The sequence below is a fragment of the Chiloscyllium plagiosum genome, chromosome 21, assembly GCF_004010195.1.
Source record: "Chiloscyllium plagiosum isolate BGI_BamShark_2017 chromosome 21, ASM401019v2, whole genome shotgun sequence".
NCBI lineage: Eukaryota > Metazoa > Chordata > Chondrichthyes > Orectolobiformes > Hemiscylliidae > Chiloscyllium > Chiloscyllium plagiosum.
Window position 1 is genome coordinate 25,406,760 of NC_057730.1, and position 25,237 is coordinate 25,431,996.

Below are 25,237 nucleotides of genomic sequence, written 5' to 3' on the forward strand. Positions count from 1 at the left end.
ACTCAGATTTCTCCAGTTCCCCCCCACCTTGTCTCAGTCAAACCCCTCAAACTCAGCACCACCTTCCTAACCTGCAATCTTCTTCCTGACCTCTCCGCCCCCACCCCCACTCTGGCCTATCACCCTCACCTTGACCTCCTTCCACCTATCGCATTTCCAACGCCCCTCCCCCAAGTCCCTCCTCCCTACTTTTTATCTTAGCCCGCTTGGCACATTTTCTTCATTCCTGAAGAAGGGCTCATGCCCGAAACATTGATTCTCCTGCTCCTTGGATGCTGCCTGACCTGCTGCGCTTTTCCAACAACACATTTTCAGCTCTGTTCTCCAGCATCTGCAGACCTCACTTTCTCCTGACTTATATTTGTGTTAAGTAGAAGGTACACTACTTTACAACCAAGATGTTAAAGCAAGGCTAAGTGTTCCATTCGTGTTCCCTGTGATTTTCCTCTCATTTAATTTAGTGCATGAAAAGTCATACACTGGTGATTATATAAGCAGAAAGCATCGGGTATTTTTATTAAGAATGTGGAGATGTTATGAGTTAATTCAATTACTTACAGAAAATAGTCCATTAAATCAACCAAAAGCATAGCTGCATGATTGACCTTGCTGATTGCAAATAAACCATGTACATTTTCTTTACAGAAAGAATAGTGCATTTTACAAAAGAGAGGTAAGTGCATAAATCTGTTTATTTTGTGTACAAAATATCTCTTGTAATTTTTAATGCAGACAGCAATACTACAAATGCAGTAATTCATTGTCATTGGTTTAGTTAGGCAAATGTCATTTGATATATGTTCTATATTCATTGTTAGAATGCAACAATATAACATTAAAAATACTAGCCTCCTGACTGGGCATCCATTAAAGTTATATACAAGGCAAGGATTTGTGTGTCAGACCTTTTATGCTTTGAGTTACCATATCTGTGTAGTACAGTTACTTTGAATCTCTTGATAGGTTTTGTTACATTACCATACTGATGAACATCTAGCAGCTAAGGTAGAAGCATTGTCCAGCAGATAGTAGGCCTTACCTTTAGGCCAGTCACTAACCAATAAAGGAAGTAATTTGTGGTGGTGATTGGGAGGTGAAAAAAAAAATTATTGGCTCCAGACTTTGAATTGGGCACTTGCAAGTAAGAAAGGGGTGAATCAGGTATTCTCAAAACCAAGTGAACACCTCAAAGATAAAATTACAATGCACAAGAAAATAGGTAAAATATAAGTAAATATGGATGAAAGGACAAAATGGCAATAGATCTAAGTGTCTGACACTGTACTAAGATTAATGACAGGTGACCTGAGGTTGTAATGTGCTAGGCAATTTAAATACAGGTTTTTCTCTTTCTAAAATTTACTGTTTTCCCATAGTGTCCCAGTGACAGAGAAAGGGTAGACCAAGCCTTGACTGTGAGATAGGACTTCCTGCCAGTTATGGATAGGCAACTGTCTAAAGATCTCTAATCAGAGTTGAGGTCTTTGCATCTTCTGAGTCCCAAGTTAGTAAGCTCACTGTGGTTTGCCAGTCACCTTAACCCCTACCTGCCAGTTCCTGCTCCAAGCTAATCCAAGTGTGATTCGAAAATCATGATACAGAAAGCAAGGTTAACATGACGAGGAAATAAATGCAAAAGTTTCACTGTAATACAAGCAGATCTCTCAAGTCTTAATTCAAAGTGAATCAAATTATTAGCTGAAATGTGACAGTGATAGGAAGTGAGTGTGGAAATTTATCTGCTTTAAGAAGGATTTATAAACAAAATAAATTTGGATACTTTATTCCTAAATAACTGAGAGTGTGTGTTCTGTGACTGAGTAAAAAAATATTGGGCTGAACCCTACCTGAAATTGGCTGTCATTTTTGGCAAATTTCCACGAGCCCAAGAGAATTTTCTCACGTTATCTTCCCAACTCGTCTCATTGCCTAGAATCCACACCCCTATGGTACCACACTCACCACAGGTGGAAGTACTGGCCGCTGCCAGGGTGTCTGGCACCAGCTCCATCTTTAGAGCCAAGCTGGGCATCCCGGTCACGTGCTGGTAGTTTGCAGTTGCCCAGTGCAGTTATCCATTTTATTTTCCCTGGACATGTCGGACAGAGCAACCTGTTTTGCTGACCGGGACCTCAAGATCCAGCTGGATGGGAGTTGTATGCGGTCACTATGCAGCAAACTTGCACTGATGACTTACGGAGGTTCAGAGATCAGTTGGTGAGCTGGCATCTCCAGGTAACCATTCTGACTTTCACGTCAGGAACTATTGCCATCCAGTTTCCCTGCAATGGATGGAGGAATGGGAAGCTGCATATCAATGAAGCAAGATGCCATAACAGTGAGGATGTTCTGGATGTAAGTTGCTTGCTGAGCTGGAAGGTTTGTTTTCAGACATTTTGTTACCATGCTAAGTAACACCATCAGTGAGCTTCTGGTGAATGTTGCAAATGGGCCTCCTGCCTGTCACCAGTGATTATCCCCGTCTCACTGTCCAGTGTTTGGATTGAAAATGGGACTTTCGTTCTCGACTGAGAAGTTCTTTACTCCCTTTTCTTATGATTTTCCCAACTTTATCACCAAAATCCATGTCATTCAGAGCATATGTAGATTCCACCCATTGACTTATTTTGGGAGTAATTTCATTCCAGCTTTGCAAATACTGTTTACACAGTGATTAGACTTTTGCTTTTGATTTGGAAAGGAATCAGATTTACTTTTAAACCTATTTGTGTGCTTAGTTTTGTTTCAGTGGTAGCAACAGGTTTTGTTGTTGCAACACTTTCAGTAAATGCCTCAGGTTGTTTTTTTTATATATGTTAAAGACCTTGTGTAAATGGAAGCTGATCTTTTTTTAAAAAACATGGGGGAAAGTCACTGGATTAGTGATCCAGAGGCCCACACTGATGCTCTGAGAATATAGTTTCAAATCCCATCATCAGATTTAAAAACTAATCTAATGGTGACCATGAAAGTTTTGTCAATTATTATTAAATTCCTATCTGACTCACTAATGCCCTTTAGGGATGGCCTTTTCTATCCTACTGTGATTCAGAACCCCCACAATGTTGTTAAATCTTAGGCCTCCAAAATGGCATAACAAACTATTCAGTTATATCAAACTGCTATGAAATCTGAAGAAAGGAATGAAAACAGACTAATGGCTGAGCATTGACCTTGTTATGAGTAACAGCAATGACAAAACCAACTCTGCTGACCCTGCAAAGTCCTCCTTACTGAGATATTGTGCTAAAATTAGAACAGTAACATAGTCATACTCACAGAATTATACTTTATAGCTGATAAGCCAGGCACCAGCATCACCATTCCTTTGTGTCCACAGGTTGCAACATAGTGGTATACAGTCAGGAGGGAGTTGTAATGAAAGTTTCCAACATTGATTCCAGATCCTATGGAGTCAAGTCAAACATGGACAAGGAAATCACCTGCTGATTACCACCCAGGCCAGCTTCTCATCTGATGAATCAGTACTCCTCCAATTGGAGGAAGGACTGGAGGGGGCAAGGGCACAGAATATACTCTGGATGGGGGAACTTCAATGTCCATCACTAAGAATAGCTCTGGAGTTTCACCAATTATTGAACTGATTGCATCCTAGAGAATATAGCTGCCTGATTGAGTCTAAGGTGGTGGTGAGAAAACCAGAAAGAGGGAAAACCTATTTGACCTTTCCTCACTAATCTATCTATCACAGACATATCTGTCTGTGACAATATTCTTGGTAGTAATCATGATGTAGTTATATGGAGATGAGGTCCCATCTTCATATGCAGCATGCTCTCCATTGTACAGCACTGCCACGGTGCTAACTGCGATAGCTTTCAAACAGATCTAGTAATTTAAAGTTGAGCATCCATAAAGTATTGTGGCTATCAGCAGCAACAGTATGCAACTATAATCAAGCATAACCCCATTGTAACCATTGCCATCAAATCAGGACACCAGTCCTCGTTCACTGAAGATTGCTGGAGGGCATGTCAGAACCAGCATGAAGCATCTCTTAAAATGTACTGTTAAGCAGCACTTGCTCAGCAGTATGCTGCTTATTGATGCTCAATTTGCATTATGGCAGGGCAAATCAGCTCTTAACATCATTAGAACCTTGACTCAAATATAGACAAAAGAACTGAATGCCAGAGGTGAGGTGAGAATGACTGAACTTGACATCAAGGCAGCATTTGATCAAGTATGATAGCATGGAGCCCTGGCAAAACTGGAATCAATAGGATGTAGGGGGAATTGGGGACTCTGCTAGTTGCAATCATACTCAGCACAAAGGAAGATCGTTGTGGTTGTTGGAGATTAATCATCTCAGTCCCAGGACATCTCTTCAGGATTCCTCAGGGTACTAACCTAGATCTGACTATCTTCAGTTGCTTCATCAATGACCTTCCCTCTATTGTAAAGTCAGAAGTATCAATATGCAATTATGAGTAAACATTGTTCAGTCCAATTTGCTGTTCCTCAGACACTGAAGCAGTCCTTGCCTATAAACAGAAAGACCTAATCAACATCCGGGTTTGAGCTGATAAGTGGCAAGTTACATTCGTGCTACAAAGTACCAGAGAATGGCCACCCCCGACATGTGAAAATGCAACCGTTGCCTCTTGGCATTCAATGACATTACCATCACTGAGCTCTGAGCTCCTCCTACTAACATCCTGGGGTTTGCCAATGATAAGAAACTGAAATAGTACAATATAAATCCTAGGGCTGTAAGAGCAGATCAGAGGTTAAGAGTTTTGTAGCACAATGTTTACCTACTGACTCCCCAAAGCCACTCCTTTATCTACAAAGGCAGAATTGGGAGACTTCTCCACTTGTCTGGATAAATGCAGCTCCAAAACCACAAGAAATCCAAAGCTTGAATGTCATCCCATCCGACACTTTCAACATTCTTTCCCTCTACCACCAACTCGCAGTGGCAACACTGTGTACCATCTACAAGTTGCACTGCAGCAATCCACATGGCTTCATAAACAGCACCTTCCAAACTCATGACATGTCCTACCTCAGATGATGAGGGCAACAGGTGCATGGAAACATCACCACCTTCAGGTTCCTCTCAAAGCAATATACCATCCTGACTTGGAAGTATAACACCTTTCCTTCACTGCTGCTGGATTAAAATCTTGGGATTATATGGACACAGACAGACACATACAGACAGACAGACAGACACATACAGACAGACAGACATGCACGGTACCACCTACATAAGGATAATGAGGGATGGGTGATAAATGCTGGTACAGCCAATGACAACACCATGCTGTAAACAAATATTACAACATAGTAGAATCCTGCAGAGCATTTCTGATATTTTCTGTGTATTTTAATTATATTAGAGATTAATAATTGCTAAAAGAAAATAGTTTGGTCCAATGCCAATTGGCACATAATACAGCGATTGCATTATCTTTACACTCAGTATTAAAACTCTACTCTTATTGGGAGATTTTCACAGGCCAAGAGGAAAACCTTTGAAACGTTCCTAGTGAAAATAATGTTGCTGCTAAACAATGTGGGAAATTAAGAATAATTTCTGTGATAAGGAACGATCTACCACTTATTTAGTGATACCATCTTAGAATTACCATAGCATGCACCTTGCTACAAAATAAAACATACAGAACAAATGTGTGTCTAAAATTTGCTAAGGTGTTAAGATACCATGAAAAATGCATTGAATTACACATTTTTTTTTCCTTTCTCGCTGCAATTGTGTGAACTGTCTCTTTGGACAACTAGATTGAATATTACAAAAAAGCATTGACAAGATCAAGAGTTAAATCATCTGTGTCCTTGGAGGGGTATGTTTTCTTCTCTATTCAATTGTATAACTCTAACTTGGTTATCTATAGACATAGTCAGGGACTTTTCTTCAGTGCATCTTTTTCATCTTGGTAATGTTCTCCCACTATCAATTCCTTATTTTGATAATTCTTTTCAGAAATGTCTGTTACTTTGTTATTATTTTGTATTGTCATTATTCATATATCAGCCTTCACAGAGAATTTGTGTGGGCTATTCTTCAGGTGGCAGAGCTGAACAGTTCTCACCTACCATTCCATCAGCATCCACATCCAGAAGACCATCAGACACCATTTCTGCCACCTCCAACAAGATGTCACCACCAGACATATATCCCCCTCGCCTCCCTGTCCACCTTCCACAGGGGGCTGTTCCCTCCGGGACACCCTTGTCCACTCTTCCTTCATTCCCAACACCCCCCACAACCCCACAGCACCTTCCCCTGCAATTATTGAAGGTGTAACACGTGCCCATTTACCACCTCTTTCCTCAGTATCCAAGGGCCCAAACATATCTTCCAGGCAAAGCAGCAGTTTACTTGCACTTCTCACAATCTAGTCTATTGCATTCACTGCTCACAATGTGGTCATCTCTACATTGGGGAAATGAACCATAAACTGGGTGACCACTTCACAGAACATCTATGTTCTGAGCACATAAAAGACCCTGGGCTTCCAGTTGCCTGCCATTTTAACACACCACCATGTTCCCTTGCCAACATCTCTCTCTCGGGGCTTGCTGTAGTACTCCAGTGAAGCTCAGCACAAGCTGGAAGAACAGCACCTCATTTCTGCTTGTGGACCCTACAGCCCTCTGGACTCCAAATCAAGTTCAATAATTTTAGTGCCTGAACTCCCCCAACATCCTTACCAGGCCTTGTTATCACATAGTCTGCCATAACACACTACCTATCGTTAGCCACTAGCAGCCCGCATTAACAGCTATTCACCCTGCCAGCTAATTCGTTATTGACTCCTTTGTCTGTCCAACTGTTCTTCTCTCTATTTGGGTTCTCTCCCTACCTATCATTTACTCCTAAACCCCTCCTCCCACCCTATCTTCTGTATATAATCCAACATTTTCCTAACCACTATCAGTTCTGAGGAAGGGTCACCGGACCTGAAATGTTAACTTTGATTTCTCTTCACAGATGCTGCCAGACTTGCTGAGCTTTTCCAATAACTTCTGTTTTAGTTCTCACCTGAAATTTGTGCATGTACACTTTCAGCAAGAACCAATGAATGAGTTAAGAATGGAATCTGTGGGTGATTTTTTTTTCTCACTTGTGACATGGGGTTCTCTGAAGCTAATTGTGCTGAGTTGGAATTTCTGCCAGAGTGAGATGTGGTGCTCCTAACCATTCTGTACCAGAAGCACAATGCAGCACAGAATTGGAGACATCCTTGGCTTTATGACTCAGCCAAGCCACAAATAAACTAATTGATCCATTAAGTTAAAAATACCTTTGCTTTGTGCCTATTAGTTTGAGTCAACAAACTAATTACCTCATTGTCAGCAATGAGCACTTTGTTATACGAATATCTAAATCTATGTACATCACAATACATTTAGCAAATGTTGACTTCCTAAAAGGTTAGGTACTTGAGGTATGTGAAATCTTAGATCATGGTGGTTTATATAGCAACCTTAACTGAATTTTGGATGATCCCCAGATTACAGGGAGTAGACTGATGTGGAGACCAGCCAAAGGTCTTTTTTTTTCTTTCATTCACAGGATATAGGGACCAGCACATATGGCCTGTCTCAAGGAACCCATGGGTGGGTGTGGGTATGTGTGGGTGGGTGTGGGTACATATATTTGTGTCCATGCACCGCAGAAGTCCATTTGATGTAGATAGACCCACAATGCCATGGGGGGAGTGGGGAAGTCAGAGGAGAGTGGATTTCCAGGATTTTGATATTAAAGGAACAGCGATATATTTCCAAATCTGAATGGTGAGTAGCTTGGACAGGAAGCTCTAGGTGGTGGTGTTCCCATGAATGTATCCTTTTCGATGTTAGTGGTCATGGTTTGGAAGGTGTTGTCTAAAGGCTTCAGGAATTTCTGTTGCACATCTTGTAGACAGTACGCACTGCTGCTATTGTGTGCTATTGGTGAAGGGAGTGGAAATTTGCAGATGTGATGCCAATCAAGCAGGATGCTTTTCATCTGGATGGTGTCAAGCTTCTTGTGTTGTTGGAGCTGCACTTACCCAGGCATGTGGAGTGCATGCTATCACATGCCTAGCTTGTGTCTTGTAGATGGTGGACAGGCTTTGGGAGTCAGGAGATGAGTTATTCACAACATGATTTCAGCCTCTAACCTGCTGTTATGGCTGCAGTATTCTTACAGTTCGTCCAGTTCAGATTCTAGTCAATGGTAAGCCCCCCCAGGATATTGACAGTGGGAAATTCAGTGATCGTATTAATATTGAATGTCAAGGGGCGATAGTTGGATTCTCTCTTGTTGGAGATGGTTATTGACTGGCACTTGTGTAACGGTGCCATTTGTTAACTCAAGCCTGGATATTGTCCAGAACTTACTGCATTTGGACATGGAGTGCTTCAGTATCTGAAGAGTCACAAATAGTACTGAACATTGTGCAATCATCAGCAAACATCCCCATGTCTGTCCTTATGATGGAGGGAAGACCACTGGTGAAGCAGCTGGAGATGATTGGGTCTGGAACACTGCTCTGAGGAACTTCTGCAGTGATATGGAGCAGAGATGACTGACTTCCAACAAACACAGCCATCTCCCTTGGTGCCAGGTATGACTCCAACCCATGGCGAGTTTGCCCTCTGAGGGTCTCTTCATGCCATATTAATATGTGGCCTTGATGTTAAGGATAGTCACTCTGATCTTACCTCTGGAATTCAGCATTTTTATCCATGGTTGAACTAATACCATAATGATGTCAGGAGCTGAGTGGGTTTGGCAGAATCCAAACTGACCATCAGTGTGCAGGTTATTGCTGAGGAAGTACTGCTTAATAGGACTGTTGATGACACCTTCCGTCACTTTATGATCGAGGGTAAGGATTTGCTGAAGTCAGGATGCTAAACAATATTTAGAAAATGTTGAAAGAAAATTTCGCTCGCTCTCTCGCTCTCTCTCTTGCTCTCTCTCTTGCTCTCTCTCTCGTTCTCTCGCTCGTTCTCTCGCTCTCTCACTCTTTCCCCCCCCCCCCCAAATGTCTGCTACAGCTTTGGTTGACAAGTCTGCAGAAAAGGAGAAAGTACAATTTCCAGTCTTCTACCAAATCTATGACAAGCCATCAGAACGTATCCATCCACCTAATTTCCACTTGTCCCTACTACCATTGTCTGTCCAACATACTCCATTACACGTATTTTGAATGTCACATAAGGTTGAGGGAAACAGTGGTGTTTTCATTATTTTAGTTGTGCCATTACTAAGATCACTCATTACCAACCCTGCAGTATCTCCCAGTTTTGCCTTTCGCAGCTTATCTGATGCTGAAACCCACAATCATGATTTTGTTAACTTTAGACTTGACTGTTCTAATCAACTCCTGGTGAGTTCCACTCCATTAACTTGAGGGAATCCAATATCAGCTGCTCTATCCTAACTCAAACAAAATTCCAATCCACTATCACCTCCATGTTTGCTGATCTGCATTTGCATCCACTCCTAATTAAGGTTTACCAGATGCGTTCCCAGGATAACAGGACAGATAAGACAGATTTAAAGACTGAGTGGTGATCTTATTGAAATCTACAAAATACTTACAGGGTTAGCTGTCGTGACATAAGTAAAATGTTTCCCCTGGTTAGCGAGTCGAAGGTAGGCTTAAAAATAGGATCAAGTTGAGGAGAAATGTTTTGCTTTGAGGTTAGTAAATCTCTGAAATTCTGTACACCAGAGGACTGTGGCCTTTGAGTGTGTTTAAAGTACAGATCTAGACATTTTTGATTATCAATGGTGTAAAGGATTATGGGAATACTGTGAGTAAAATATATGTTCAATCCAGCCATGATTATATTGAATAGTGGAGCAGACTCAATGGCTTACTTCAGCTCTTATGTTCCTAAGTCCCAGCTTCATTTTTAATACTCATCCTTGTTTGAAAATCCCTCTCTATCTCTACAATCTTACCAGGCTTACAAACCTCCTCTGTTTCTGACCTATGGTGCATCTCCAATTGTAAATGCTCCTCCACTGGTGGTCTAGGCACTGAGCTTTGGAAACCCTCATGAAATCTTTTGGCCTCTATCGTGCTTTGCTCTTTTAAGACAGCACTTGAAGCCTTGCTTGACTATATATTTTGTCATCTGATCTAACACTCTTTGGTATTATACTTAATTTTATGATGCTTCTTGTACTGTTTTATTGTTAAAAATGCTATTTAAAAAGATGATAAATTACAAAGGCATTACAAGACTGGGATTCATTGGAATTATTGATACAAATTTAGGTTAGGCTATTGTACAAGTGGTTTGCAAAAGTAACTCCTGCAATCGATATTTCACATTTTTGAAATATTCTACACTTTCATAAACATATTGGTAGTGGGGATTGAGTGATATAATGAGCTATAGCTAACCCCTTTGGAAACAAGTTCAAATCATATATATATATTAAAGTTTTCCACTCTGTTAAATATAAGGCATTTTCTGAAATGAGTTTATAGTTCAGTTTCTAAAGCAGGTGAACAGTTACAATACTGATAAATATCAACTGACAAATTTTAACCTGTACCATTTTATTGTTATACTTGAGATCTTGCATGGAGTAAATGTATTTTATAAAAAAGACAAATACCAACCTAAAATAGCTGTTATGATCATCTGACCATAGATTATGGAAGGTTCAGGACACTCAGCAGGAATAAGCAAAATCATCTGCACTGAAATTATTATTTTATCTAAAGGGTAATGAAACTGGGTAACTTGGTCAATGTCAAGCTATTTGTATCGTGTTTTGTATGAATAACATCACATGTTGGGAAATAAAAGGCTCATTTGCCAGTTAGCCAACTTGGAAAAACAACTAAGTTAAACTCAGGAAAACATAGTGAACTACATTTCAGGTTACTCCTTGGTAGAATTGCAGAGAAAAGGAAAAAGCAAGAACTGGAAGACTCTCTGTCTCTCTCTCTCTCTCTTCACCTTCCCCACCCACCCCAACCCCCACTCTCTCCCCCCCCACCCCACCCCACCGCCTGTTTCTTGCACCATTTCAGAAGACAGTACCTAGACAAAAAGCACATTAGGAAAAAATATTCACCTAGAACTCGGCTATCTACAAGCTTCAGCACTGCAGAGGCTGCCAATCGACCATCAAACAACTATGATCCCAGGTTATTAATCCAGCACTTTAAGGAAACTAAGGGCTTTTTAAACTGCATAACCCTTCCTCTTCCTTTCTTACCAGGCACACGTTCCCTTTTAAACGTAATAGCCGTGTTTGCGGGTGTGTTTGATATTGCAATATATTATTTTTATCAGACTTAGTAGGTCATAAAATTCATCTTTCTTCCACTCAAACTGACATTGTAATTGGCTCCTTCATTCTGATCTATTTAACTACATTTTTAATTGGTGTTTGATAGCTGCCTGCTAATAAGAAACAAAAATATTTGTTGTGAACAAAGGAGAGGAGTTTGAAATTTTAAGTGCTAAATGCCCCCTCACCTGGTCATAGCTGAGTTAGTATGAAATATAGCAATGTCACAGTGAGTGTTCAGAATCATTCCACTTCAAATTCAAATTGATACTGCTGTTCGGCAATGTCTTTGGGCATTTATTTTGAAATATTTCAGTATAAAGATATCTGATAAATATCTGTGATTATGATCAATTAATGTATACATTTTCTTCACAGGTTTGTGAAGCACTGTGAGCAATATCTTCTGCATGATCCTATTATGTCTAGCTGTCTTCCCAGTAACCCTTGGATTACAAGTGGCACTTTGTACTGGACAATGAATGCTGATTTGTAAGTATTGGAAGCATTTTATTGTACATCTGAATAGACCAAGTTTAGAGTACAAGGATATGTAGGATGTCTAGAGCAGCAGAAAGGATGAGATTCATATGTTTCCCTCACTCACCCTCCCAACATGGTACAGCTAAGTCAAGACCTCAGAAAGGGGAATATCCAATGAAGACATTGCAGATTACACACAATCCCCTCTTCTAGACTTTTTGTTGTGCCACTACAGCTTATTATATGGCTCCAATCCCTGTTAGTCTGATACAGAAAGGCAAATATTCCATGCAATGACTTTTGTTGTTCTGTCATCAGCCTAGGTAGATCAACCACCCTAAACCAAGGCCAATGAAAGGAGTTGAACATTATAAAGACAATGAAAATAGTTCCCAAAAATAACAGAAAAGAAGTCAGATTTGGGCCTTAATCACTTGCTAAAGGAAACAGGCTAATTTACTCAGTGCCCTCATTAGACTATGGTAGGAATTTTACCAGAAAACAGCTAAGTGCAAGTTTCATCAACTTTAAAAGCAGGTTGCCGTCCATGAGGCTTCTGGAGTTGTATCACTCAGCCAGCCCAAACCCATCTCATTGACTAGATGCCACATTCCCCTGGTGTCCATCCCACCCAATGCAAAGTTGGAAAATGCCATTTGTTGTAGGCAGACATATTTGCCTTTGCCAGAACACCCAGGAAGACTGGCACCATCTTTGACCACTAGCCTCGCAACTAGTCAAGTGATGACAGTCCAGAGTTATTTTTAACCATCAATGTAGCAGCAATACTAACCGCAGCCCAATGCCTCCATGGCACGTAAAATGCATAGCTGATGCTACCTTCCATATACAAGTGCACGGTACTACCTCAATTGCGCGTTAAGTACACAGCCTAACCGTCCTTGGCCACATTCCCTCTTACACACCTTTACATTGCTGTTGCTCTTTCCCTTATGCCCATCACAGCCCAGTATATTATTATTCAATGTGGGACCCTTGCATACAGGGAAGACACCAAGCCATTCAAAGCATTCATCTTTACCCACAGAAATCAAACAATCAGAAGCTACATTAGCCTCTTGGAACAGAAACTAATTGCTTATATGCCAAGAACCAATGGTTTTATAGTCAGTCAATGATTACTGTCCCCAGCTCTTTTCTACTGGAGTCAGGTATCAAGTAGTCCTGTCTGGCTTTTAACCCCAACACTGCTGCCCTGCAGAAGGTCACCTTCCTCATGCTTAATGACCTCATGCTCCTTCTCAGAAGGTTCCTCCTGCTCTCCCAACTTGTCAGCATCCATTATGGTAGAAGGGATAGACTATGTATGAGGTAGCAAAGAGAAGATGGGGGCACTTAACTTGTTGGAGAGGAAAAGGTCATTGACCTCTTGCAGCTTTGCTGCCCATTCTTCCAGACAGTGGACACTACATTGGCCCAGGAGATTACTTCAGACGGGAGTGGCAGCAGTTGAAGTGGTGTGTTGAAGTGGTGGCAGCAGTTGAATATAGCATGAATGCCATAAGATCCAAACACCAGCGAATTCTTCTGCCACTGCTGACTGCAAGATTATACAAGAACAGCACAGTGTGGAGGCAGAGTGCATGCTTAATGAAGTGAGCAGCAGAGAGTTGCATGAGAAAAGTCACCAGGCTTCACAGAGGGGAGCCCTCCATGAAACTCCCCAAAATTGACACCCAGCCAGACTATGGGAAAATTCAGCCCCATATTGCAGTATTTCCAGGTGTACTAATTCTTAATAATTAATTCTTCAAGCCGAATCATGCCACCGAAACTCAGTTTAACCATGATTTATAACCAATTATAGAACGATGTAGCAAAGAAAGAAGCTATTCTGCCCAGTTCTTTGAAAGCGCTGTCCAATTTGTCCCATTGTCGGGAAGTGGTAGCATGGTAACATTGCAGGTAAAGTCATCATACTCCCAGAGGGCCATAAGGCAGCTGGGTCATTAGAAAGAGACAACTGTAGTTAGTTTAACATGTGAGACAGCAGCCTCCGGCAATAGCAAGGCCGAGAAGGTGAGACCTTAATGATGTCCTCAGCCAGTACAGGAATTAAACATTTTGGCATCACTCAGCAACACGAACCAACTGAGCTAACTGATCAATATATATAGAAGTCCTGGCTAATGGTCTAGGGACATGGCAGCTCATAGAAATTAAATACATAAATTTTGAATATAAAACTAGTCTCAGTATTGGTGACCATGAAACTATCATTGATTGTTGGAGAATCTTATTGTATAGGGTGTAGGTTTGCTCGCTGAGCTGTAGGTTTGATATCCAAACGTTTCATTACCTGCCTAGGTAACATCATCCAAGCTTCACTTGGAGGTCACCACTGATGATGTTACCTAGCCAGGTAATGAAATGTCTGGATATCAAACCTACAGCTCAGCGAGCAAACCTACACCCTAAACCTCAACCTGAGTTACAAACCATCACAAACCTTGCAAAAATCTCATTGTGTCTTTCTGGAAGGAAATCTGTCATCCTTACCCAGTTGAGCCCATGTATGACTCCAGTCCTACTGCAATAAAGTTGACTCCTGGCTTCTGAAATGACCTACCTGCCATCTGTTGAAAGGAAATTGGAAGTTGCAACAAATGCTGGTCTTTCCATGAGTGCCCATGTCTCATGAAAAAAATAGAAAGAAAATGCTTCCTTGTCCTTTCCTATAGCCTGGCGGATAATTTCCCCTCAGTTGTTTATGCAATTCCCTCTTGAAAATTTTATGGAATCTGCTTCCACAATCCCTTCAAATACTGCAGGTTGTAACAATTCACCACATAAAAACCTTTCTCCTCATTTCATTTCTGGGCTTTTTCCAGTTGCCCTGTCTCTGTGTCCCATAATTATCAGCCCTACTTTCCATGTACAGTTTCTCCTTATTTATCCCTCTTAACCCCTTCATGATTTTGAATATCTGTATTAAATCTCCACTTAACATTACTGGCTCCAAGGAGAACAAGCTCCGCTTCTGCAGTGTCCCTAATAGCTGGATTCCCACATCCCTGACAAACAGAATGAATTTCCTCAAAATCCTCTGAAGCTATGGTGTCTTTCCTAAAGTGTGATGATCAGAAATGGAAGCAAAACTCTAGTGACAGTCTAACCAATGAGTAGTTGTTGGACAACTTGACAAAGAAATAGGGTATTTAGATTTAGAACACAATCATTGATTCATATATACACAAGGAAAATCAGCCTAATTAGTTATAAGTCAAAAAGTGAGTCCCTGGAAAAGCACACCAGGTCATGCAGCAACCAAGGAGCAGGAGAGTTGATGTTTCTGGCATAAGCGCTTCATGAGGAATGGGAGAGAGTGGAGGTGGGAGATGAGGAAACTGATGAAATCAACATTATGCTGTGTGGTTGGAAGGTCTCAATGTGGAAGATGAGGTGTTCTTCCTCCACGCATCAGGTGGCTGGGATTTGACGGTGTAGGAGGCCCAGGACTTGCATGTCCTTGGTAGAATGCAAGGGGGAGTTGTAGTGGTTGGCCACAGGGCGGTGGGGCTGTTTGGTGTGTGTGTCCCAGAGATGTTCCCTGAAACATTCTGCAAGTTGGGATCCTGTCTCCCCAGTGTCGAGGAGACCATATCATGAGCAACAGACACAGTAGACTAGGTGTTTGAATGTGGAAGGATCCTTTGGGGCCTTGGATGGAAGTGAGGGGAGAGGTGTGACTACAGGTTTTACACCTCTTGCTGTGACAAGGGAAGGTGCTGGATGTGGAGGGGGAGTTGGTGGGGACCTAACGAGAGTCGTGGAGGGAATGGTCTCTACAGAATGGTGATAGAGGTGAGGAGGGAAATACATCTCTGGTCGTGGGGTCTGAATGTAAACGGCACAAATGGTGGAGGATGAGACACTGCATCCGGAGATTGGTGAGATGGAAGGTGAGGACTAGGGGGTTCTATCCTTGTTGCGGTTGGAAGGGTGGGGTTCAAAGGTGGAGGTGTGAGAAGTGGAGGAAATGCACTGCAGGACATTGTTGATCATGTGGGAGGGGAATTTGTGGTCCTTGGAGTAGGAGGCCATCTGGAAAGATTCTGGAGTGGAATTGCTCTTCCTGGGACCACATACAGCAGAGGAATTGGCAGTAAAGGTTAACGTTTTTATAAGAGGGATGAATATGGGAAGGTGTAGTCCAGTTGCTGTGGGAGTCGGTGGTTTGAAGTAGATGTCTGTGTTAAGTCCATCGCTGGAGAGGTCCAGGAGTGGGATGGAGGTGTCTGAGGTGGTCCAGGTGAATTTGAGGTCAGGGTGGAAGGTGTTCATGAAGTTGATGAACTGTTCAACCCCCTCCAGGCAGCACGAGGTGACGCTGATACAGTCATCAATGTAGCGGAGGAAAAGGTGGGGAATGGTGTTGGTGTAACTGCAGAGGATGGACTGTTCTATGTATCTGATGAAGAAGGAGGCATAGCTGGGGCCCTTACAGGTGCCCATGGCTACCCCTTTTGTCCCCCTTAGTCCAGGAACTCCCCACATATATTCAGGACACCACCCACGCTCTCCACCTCCTCCATTATTTTTGTTTTCCCAGCCCCCCAATACCTCATACTCACCACGGACATCGAGTCCCTGTACACATCCATCCACCACAGCGAATGCTTCCAAATCCACCGTTTCTTCCCCACCTGCAAATCCAACCAGTACCCCTTGACCGACACGCTCGTCCAATTGGTGGAACTGATCCTCACCCTCAACAACTTCTCCTTCAAATCCTCCCACTTTCTTCAGACAAAAGAGGTGGCCATGGGCACCCACATGGGCCCCGGCTATGCCTGCCTTTTCGTCTGATATATGGAACTGTCCATCTTCTACAGTTACACTGGCACCATTCCCCACCTTTTCCTCTGCTACATTGATGACTATATCGGTGCTGCCTCATGCTCCCATGAGGAGGTTGAATAGTTCATAAAATTCACAAACACCTTTCATCCTGAACTCAAGTTCATCTGGACCAGCTCAGACACCTCCCTCCCCTTCCAAGAGCTCCTCATCTCCATTTCTGGCAACCGACTAAACACGGACACCTACTTCAAACCCACCGACTCCCACAGCTATCTGGACTAATCCTCCTCCTACCCACTCCTGTTAAAACGCTGTCACTTACTCCCAATGCCTCAGCCTCGGTCTCTACCGTTTCTGCTCCCATGAGGAGCAACTCCACTCCAGACGGCCTTCTACTTCAAGGACCGCAATATCCCCTCCCACATGGCCCTCCAGTGCATCTCCTCTACTTCCCGCACCTCCACCCATGAACCCCACCCCTCTAACCACAGCAAGGATAGAATCCTCGGGTGATCACCTTCCACCCCACCAATCTCTGGATACATCACATCATCCTCCACCATTCCCACCACCTGGAATATGTTTCCCTCTCCACTCCTACCTGCGTTCCCCAGAAACCATTCCCTCCGCGATTGTCTCGTTAGGTCCAGGCCTCCCACCACCACCAACCCACCAACCCACCCTCCACTCCTGGCACCTTCTCTGGCCACCACAAGAGGTGTAAAACCTGCACCCACAACGACCCACCCCGTCCAAAGCCCTAAAGGATCGTTCCACATCCGGCAGAGATTTTCCTGCACATCCAAACACCACATCTACTATCAGTTGCTCTCCATGTGGTCTCCTTTACATTGGGGAGACAGGACACCAACTCTCCGAGCATTTCAGAGAACAGCTCCAGGAAACACGCACCAAACAAACCCCACTGCCCTGTGGCCAACCACTACAACTCCCCCTCCCACTCAACCAAGGACATGCAAGTCTTGGACTTCCTCCACTATCAAATCCTAACTACCCAACAACTGGAGGAAGAACATCTTGGGACCCTCTAATCACACGGCATCAACATCGATTTCACCAGTTTCCTCATCCTCCCTCCCCCCCCATCCCCCTCTCCTCCATTCCTGATGAAGGGCTTATGCCCAAAATGTCAACTCTCCTCCTCCTTGGATGCTGCCTGACCTGCTGTACTTTTCCAGCATCTCACTTTTGACTTTGATCTCCACCATCAGTAGTCCTCACTTTCTTCTAATTAGTTATAAGGTCAAGTCTGAAAAGTTTCATACATCTGTAGATGTTTATACACACCAACCCATGTATTGAATACATTTTTTAGTCTGTTCCCACCTTGAATTGACCATGTATCTGATGTAGTCTACACAACAGCACCGAGCTGCACCGCCACAAAGTGTGTGCATGTGCTTAGAGGTGAAGAGGGGGAAAGTGGTCTTGGTCAGTATGACACAATGGGTGGATAACTAGTCAGTAGCTCACTTAATGAGCGACCACCTTATATGCTGATTTATCTTAAATGGTGAACTAACCAGGCAGCCAAGATGAAGACCACTTATACCCACTTGGATCCTTCAGAACTTATCATGTTGGACCATACTACTACTGTGCAAAAAGGATAAATATCATGCCAGAAATGCTGGTAATACAGCTGTCAAATCCATCATCCTCTCCTCATCACAGTACTAATCTGCTACTATTATTTGACTAATCTCACTAAAGCAGATCCAAATATTTGGATTTGAAATAACAAACAACATTGCTGAATCTTTCCAACCATATGACCAGATATTGTACAGCCATACAGTCTAAATCAGGATAGAAAATATTATTTCTATATTAATAAAGGTGTTTCCAAAAGAGTTGAAGTTCATGACTTTCTCTATATTGACAGAGTGACCATTCCAACAAGGTTACGTGTAGAGCGTTGGGCATTCAATTTCAGTGAATTGCTACATGATCCCCTCGGCAGGCAACAATTTAGATACTTTCTGGAAAGAGAGTTCAGTGGTAAGAACAACTAACTCAAATTAATTTGCTCATGTTTAAAACACGTTGGCCACAGAGCTATTCATAAAGGGTTTAGAATTTATTCAGTTACCTTTTCTACCATCCCCCATTTTTATCTCCATGGGTCTAATGTAGTATCCTCCCATTACAGATAAACAAGCAAGATCAGCCCAAAGGCTTAATTAAGATTTGGAACAAAAGGTACTTTATTCTAGTGAATGAACATTGCAGTTCATAGAAGAAGGTGACACAGTCAAAGATTCCCCCTTCCAAGTGAGAATAGAATGTTTCTTCATATCAAAGGTTTTTTTTTCCAGAATTGAAATTTTTGGAGAACAGTGGATCATGTGGTCTGGACTGTCTCTCTCAAATGTTGAGCTCACATGGGCAAATTGTGTCAATTCAACTGGCTGGTTGTCTGTTAAGGTTAAGGCCAATTATCAGAGATTGACTGGAACTACTCAGTGGGCCTAAAGTTTCCCCTTCTATTGGGTGCACCACAGCTTTCTGATGACAGCCTCCGGAAGGCTGGGATCCTAGCACTCCAAGATGCCTTAGAAGCTTTCCCTAATATCCTGACTACGGCTACATCGTAGTCACAAGCTTCCCCAGAGGGCTTTTCCTTCTCCACAATGGTGACCTGACTACTACTTTTCATTATAAATTTGTTACGGTTACTGAGAGGGCCATTCAAGTAGGAGGTCTCTGTCTCCCCTACTACTAATAGCAGTTTGTGTCTTCTAATGGTCTTCCAGCTTTGTCAATATGGCTACTGTCCTTAATTTGACAGTGAGCCCGCTCTCTGCTATCTAGTGACAAAGCGAAGCAAATCCAGTGTCAATTACTGTTTCTGCAGCAAGTCAGATCAGGACCACCATTTCATCCCAACATCTGGTTCCAAACCCAAACTTATCTAATATTATGTTTACTGAAAGGTAGAGGAAATTCTGAGAATTCAGAACCATTTGTAAAATTAATCATTAGCTCAATGATTTTTAATACTTGTATATGTATTAATTGTATGTATTTCAAAACTAGCTGAAAATCTTAGTTTCTGGGAGGCTTGCGAAGATGTCCAGTATGGAGAACAGTCAAAAGTTGATGAGAAAGTGGAGGCCATCTTTGAGTAAGTTCATCATTTTGAATATAAATGCTACAAACAGCTATTATTCATTTTATGAATAAGGCAAAGGTAAAGTTACCACAGTCTTACCAGACCATAAAGCTGCTCTCCCCCTAGAGAGAGAGAGAGACACACACACACAATTGATGATGATTTGCTCTGAGGGTCACAATGCCCTAGATGATGAAAGAGTTTAAGAAGGAGAATCTTTCATGGTAACCTCAGCCAGTATTGAACAAGAATTGAACCTCACTCTGTATGACTTTGCAACTGACCATAACCTTGTAATAATGTCATAATTGCTGGGCTTGTTTAAAAGGTGGTGCTAAATTCATGAACATAGTTTTTTATGATTTGTTTTTGCTGTGATGTTCTCATTGAACAAATTGCTCTAGAGAAATTACTGAAGTAGATTTACACATTAATGCACAGTAGTCTCATTGCAACTTTATAATCTATGTTTGAGAACTCTGTTAACAATGTGATTTAGTCCTAGCGTACAAGTCAACCTTGGTTGACTGGGAAGTGAACAATGGCTCAGTTGGGTAGGCACCTCGCTAAAGGGTTTAAGCTCCAAAATCAAGACTGGCAGATCAGTGCGGTGCTGAGTAACTGCTGCAATATTGTAACACGGGTAAATGCATAAGGTCCCATGACACTATTGTGAAGGAGAGTGAGAGATTAAGTCTTGTTTCTTGGAAAATACCCTTCCCTTAATTCACATTACTGAAACAGATTACCTGATGGTTATCAATTTGCTGTTTGTGGAAGTTGCAAATTGGATGCTATAACAGCATTACCACAATGACTGCATTTTAAATGTCTGTTGATTGGGAAAAGCACTCACATAAATGCAAGTCTTTCCTTTTTCCCACCCAGTGAAACTAAGTGTTTTTAATGCAGCAGTGATTGAGATCTAAAGTGTTTTATCTAATTTTATCTTGGCAGCACTTTTGTGTCAGCTTTGCTAACTGTTAATTGAATAATGCCACCACCAGGATATTAGAGGGAAATCTAATTGGATCTAGGTCTTTTTTCATCAAAGAAATCTAATGTTCTTATCAAAGCGGATCGATGTTCCCAAGATAATGCTAATCCTGGTCTAATGTTTCAGGGGCTAAGGGGATATTTTGTGTATGTTTTCACTCAACATTTGAAGAACTAATTCAAAAATCCCCAACTTGGTTACAATGTCCTTCTCTTTTGCCTGTAGTTTGTAATTAATTAATTATTTACAATTTCTGTCAAATATGACAAATATCCCCCTTCTCTTCCTGTTTTACAAGCAATTTCTCTTGCTATCACTTTATTAGACTGCTTCATTGGTTAAGGAAATAGTTTATTGGGTGTTATCTTCACAACATCCCAGATATGACATTGACATTACTGCACTTCTGTTAATTTGCAATTTATGAATTTCCATTACAAGTAATTATTGTATAAGCTGATCGACCATGAACATTGCAACTTGAAGCCTTCCCTAAAGATTATGTCTACTGTGCAGTCATTACATTTCTGATATCACTCTTGCAAAGAAATCTGTGCCCTATTTTGTTGCCTGTTTCTGAGATTATTTAATACCCATTAATTTGGTGCACATACTTAGCTATTTGCATCAAACATTGCTTAAATGGAAAACCTACTCAGTACATTGAAGAGCTGGTTACAAAGGAGTTCTAGGATGCAACTGTGCTCAGCAGATTGAGAGCAACCTACTTCCCATCATTCCATGGAACAGCTCTCTGGGATTGGAATGCATCACAACTGGACAAATCTACTTCAAAATGTCACACGTCAACAAAAGGAGTCACATCCTATGAACCACTATTCTAGATTAAGCCCATTATTTCCTTAATCAAATCATGAAACAAACAGCATTAGGAAATGAAAACAGTTTCAGGGTCTGTAAGATGTTAGGCCTGTTATTGGCAGTCCTGCATATTTCATAGTATACTGTGCTTAGCTGCAGCCATTGTTAATTGGGATCTAGGATGGAACATGGTATTCAGAATATTTCATGGATCATACAATATGGAACAGTGCAGCACAGGAGCAGGCCTTTCAGCCAACCATGTCTGCACTGACCATGATGCTGTTCTAAACTAATCCCATCTGCCAGTGCATGGTTTATATTACTCTATTCCCTGCCTGTTCATGTATCTGCCTAAATGTCTCTTAAAATTTGCTATTGTACCTGGTTCTACCACCTCCCCAGGGAACACGTTCCGGCATCTACCCACCCTTTTGTGTTAAAAAAAAACTTGCTTCACACATCTCCTTTAAATTTTCCAACTTTCACCTTTAAACGTGTACCCCTCATATTTGGCATTTTTACCCTGGGAAAAAGACCCCAACTATCCACCCTATCCACATCTCTTATAATTTTATCTACATCTGTCAAGCTGCCCCTCAGCCTCTGATGGTCTAACGAAAACCATCCAAGTTTGTCCAACCACTCCTTGTAGCTAATACACCCAAATCCAAGCAACATTCTGGGAAGCCTCTTTTGCACCCTGTTCAAAGTCTCCACATCCTTCCTATAGCATGGCCACCGGAACTGCACATGTTACTCCAAATATGGCCTCACTAAAGTCATACAGCTGCAACTTGGCTTGCCAACTTTTATATTCAGTGTCCCAATCAATGAGGGCAAGCACGCCAATTGCCTTCTTTACCACCTTATCTATTTGTGTTACCATTTTCAGAGAGACTTGGATTTGCAGTCCAAGATTGCTCTGTATATCAATGCTCCCAAGAGTTCTGCCATTTACTATGTACTTTTCTTTTACATTTGACCTTCCAAAATACAACACCTCACACTTGTCAGGATTAAACACCAACTTCCTTTTCGTGGCACAACTTCCCAACTGATCTATTTCCTGCTCTACAATTTGACAATCTTCCTCATTATCCACACACCCACCAATTTTTGTATCATTTGCAAACTTATTAATCAGACCACGTACATCTTAATCAAAATCATTTGCATGAATATTACAAACAACAGAGGTCACAGCACTGAACTTTGTGGAACATCACTTCTCACAGACCTCCAGTGAGGAGAACATTCCTCCACAACCACTCTCTATCTTCTATGACCAAGCCAATTTTGTATCCAACTTATCAACTTACTATGGATCCCAGGTGACTTAATCCTCTGGACCAGCGTACCACAATTTGACCTTGTCAGATGTTTTAGTGAAGTCTATGTATACACCATCCACTGCACTGTCCTCTTCAATCATCTTGTCATTTCTTCAAACAACTCAATCAAATGAGAGAGACAAGGCTTCCCCTGTACAAAACCATGCTGACTATTCCTAATAAGTCCATTGTTTTCCAAGTGTGAGTTAATCATGTCCTTTAGAATCTTCTTCAATAATTTCCCTACCACATTTGTAAAATTCTCTGGTCTATAATTTCCTGGATCATTCCTATTGCCTTTCTTAAACAAAAGGAAAAGCTTTGGCTATTCTTCAGTCTTCTGAGAACTCACCCATGGCTAAGGAGGATACAAAGATCTAGGCACCAGCCATCTCCTCCTTTGTCTCCCAGAGTTTCCTGGGGAGTTATCTACCTTAATGATTTTCAAGAAACTAAAATCACCTCCTTCATAATATCGACATGCTTTGACCAACATACCCCTCCCTAATTTTACTATCACTCATTCCCTTCACTTTAGTGAATACTGATGTGCAGTAATCATTAAGGACCTCACCTGCTTTCTCTGGTTCAACACATTAATTTCCTCCTTTGTCCTTAAGTAGACCTAGTATCCCTAGCTACACTCTTGCTCCTAAATATGTATAAAATTCCTTGGGATTCTCTTCAATCCCACATGCCAGGACATTTCCTAGTCACTTTTAGCCCTTTTAATTCTTTGTTCAAATTTTTATTTTATTTAAGCTTGTTTCCTCATTAACCTGAATAGAGATTTTATTAGGCACCTCTGGAGTAGGTGGGACTTGAACCCGGTCTCCCAGTCCAGTGGTAGAGACACTGCCACTCTGCCTCGCTTTATGTTCCTCAAGGGCAATGTTGATTTTAGTTTTCTAAGACTTCCGTATGTGTCTTTTTTTCTTTCTGATGAAACTTTCAATATCTTGTCATTCAGGATTCCCAAATCTTGCCATCCTTATCTTTCTTCCTCACAGGAACATACGCAGAGTCATAGAGTCATACAGCATGGAAATAGATGTTTTGGTCCAACCAGTCCATGTCGAACTAGTCCCACCTGCCTGCTCCTGGCCCATATTCCTCCAAACCTTTCCTATTCATGTATGTATCCAAATGTCTTTTAAACATTGTAATTGTACCCATATCCACCACTTTCTCAGGAGGTTTATTCCACACATGAACTACCTTCTGTGTAAAAAAAAAAAATTACTTATGTCTTTTTTTATCTCTCTCCTCTCACCTTAGTCTAGAAATTCTCCCATCCTAGGGAAAACTACCATTAACTCAATCTATACCTCTGATTATTTTATAAACTTCTATCAGGACGCCTCTCAACCTGCTACACTCCAGTGAAAAAGTCCAAGTCTAACCAGCCTTCCTTTATAACTCTAACCTTCCATACCCATCAACATCCTGGTAAACCCTCTCCAGCTTGATAATATCCTTCTTATAACTGGGCCACCAGAACTGGACACTATTCCAGCAGAGGCCTCCCCAGTGTCCTGTACAACCTCAACATGGTTTCCCAACTCTTATACTCAAAGGACTGAGCAATGAAGCCAAGTGTACCAAAAGCCTTTTTAACTGTCCTGTGTATATATGATGCAAACTTCAAAGAATTATGTACCTGCACCCCGAGGTCCCTCTGTTCTGCACAACTACGCTAGGCCCTACCCTTGTCTGTTGTACCAAAATGCAATACCTCGCATTTATCCAGATTGAACTCCATCTGCCATTTTTCAGCCCACTGACCCATTTGGATGAGAATGCAAGGCATGATTAGTAAGCTTGCTGATGATACTAAAATAGGCAGTATCGTAGACAGTGAGGAAGGTTATCAGAAATTGCAATAGGACTTAATCATCTGGGCCTCCGTCAAGTACATGTAGGTCCTGAATCTCCTCCAGTGTCAAACCCTCAACGCCTGGAGGAAGAGCCCCTCATATTCCACCTTGAGACCCGGCCACCACACAGGATCAATTTGGATTTCAACAGTTTTCTCATTTCCCCCCCCCCCCTCCAAACATTATTCCAGTCCCAAGCTTCCAACTAGGCACCACCCTCCTGACCTGACCTTCACCTTTCCCGTCTATTTGTTCCATCCTCCTCTCTGACCTATCACCTTCTCCCTCACCTTCATCTCCCTATTGCGTTCTCAGCTACATTCCCTCTAGCCCCCATCCCACTCCCATTTATCTCTCAGCCCCCCCCCAACCCACAAGGCTCACTCCTGATGAAGGGCTTATGCCCGAAACGTTGATTCTCCTGCTCCCTGACCTGTTGTGCTTTTCCAGCACCACACTCTT

At 41.9% G+C, this 25,237-nt stretch overlaps 1 protein-coding gene across 1 annotated transcript in view; it reads left to right on the top strand.

Moving 5' to 3' along the window:
* The window catches only part of rgs11 (regulator of G protein signaling 11), a 150,122-nt gene that overhangs the window by 101,901 nt on the left and 22,984 nt on the right, over positions 1–25,237 (top strand). Inside the window, exons 10-14 of the mRNA XM_043711561.1 lie at positions 650–673; positions 5,770–5,831; positions 11,681–11,794; positions 18,516–18,631; positions 19,670–19,757. Of these exons, the coding sequence (XP_043567496.1) occupies positions 650–673; positions 5,770–5,831; positions 11,681–11,794; positions 18,516–18,631; positions 19,670–19,757 (404 nt within the window). The remainder of the gene's footprint in view (positions 1–649; positions 674–5,769; positions 5,832–11,680; positions 11,795–18,515; positions 18,632–19,669; positions 19,758–25,237) is intronic.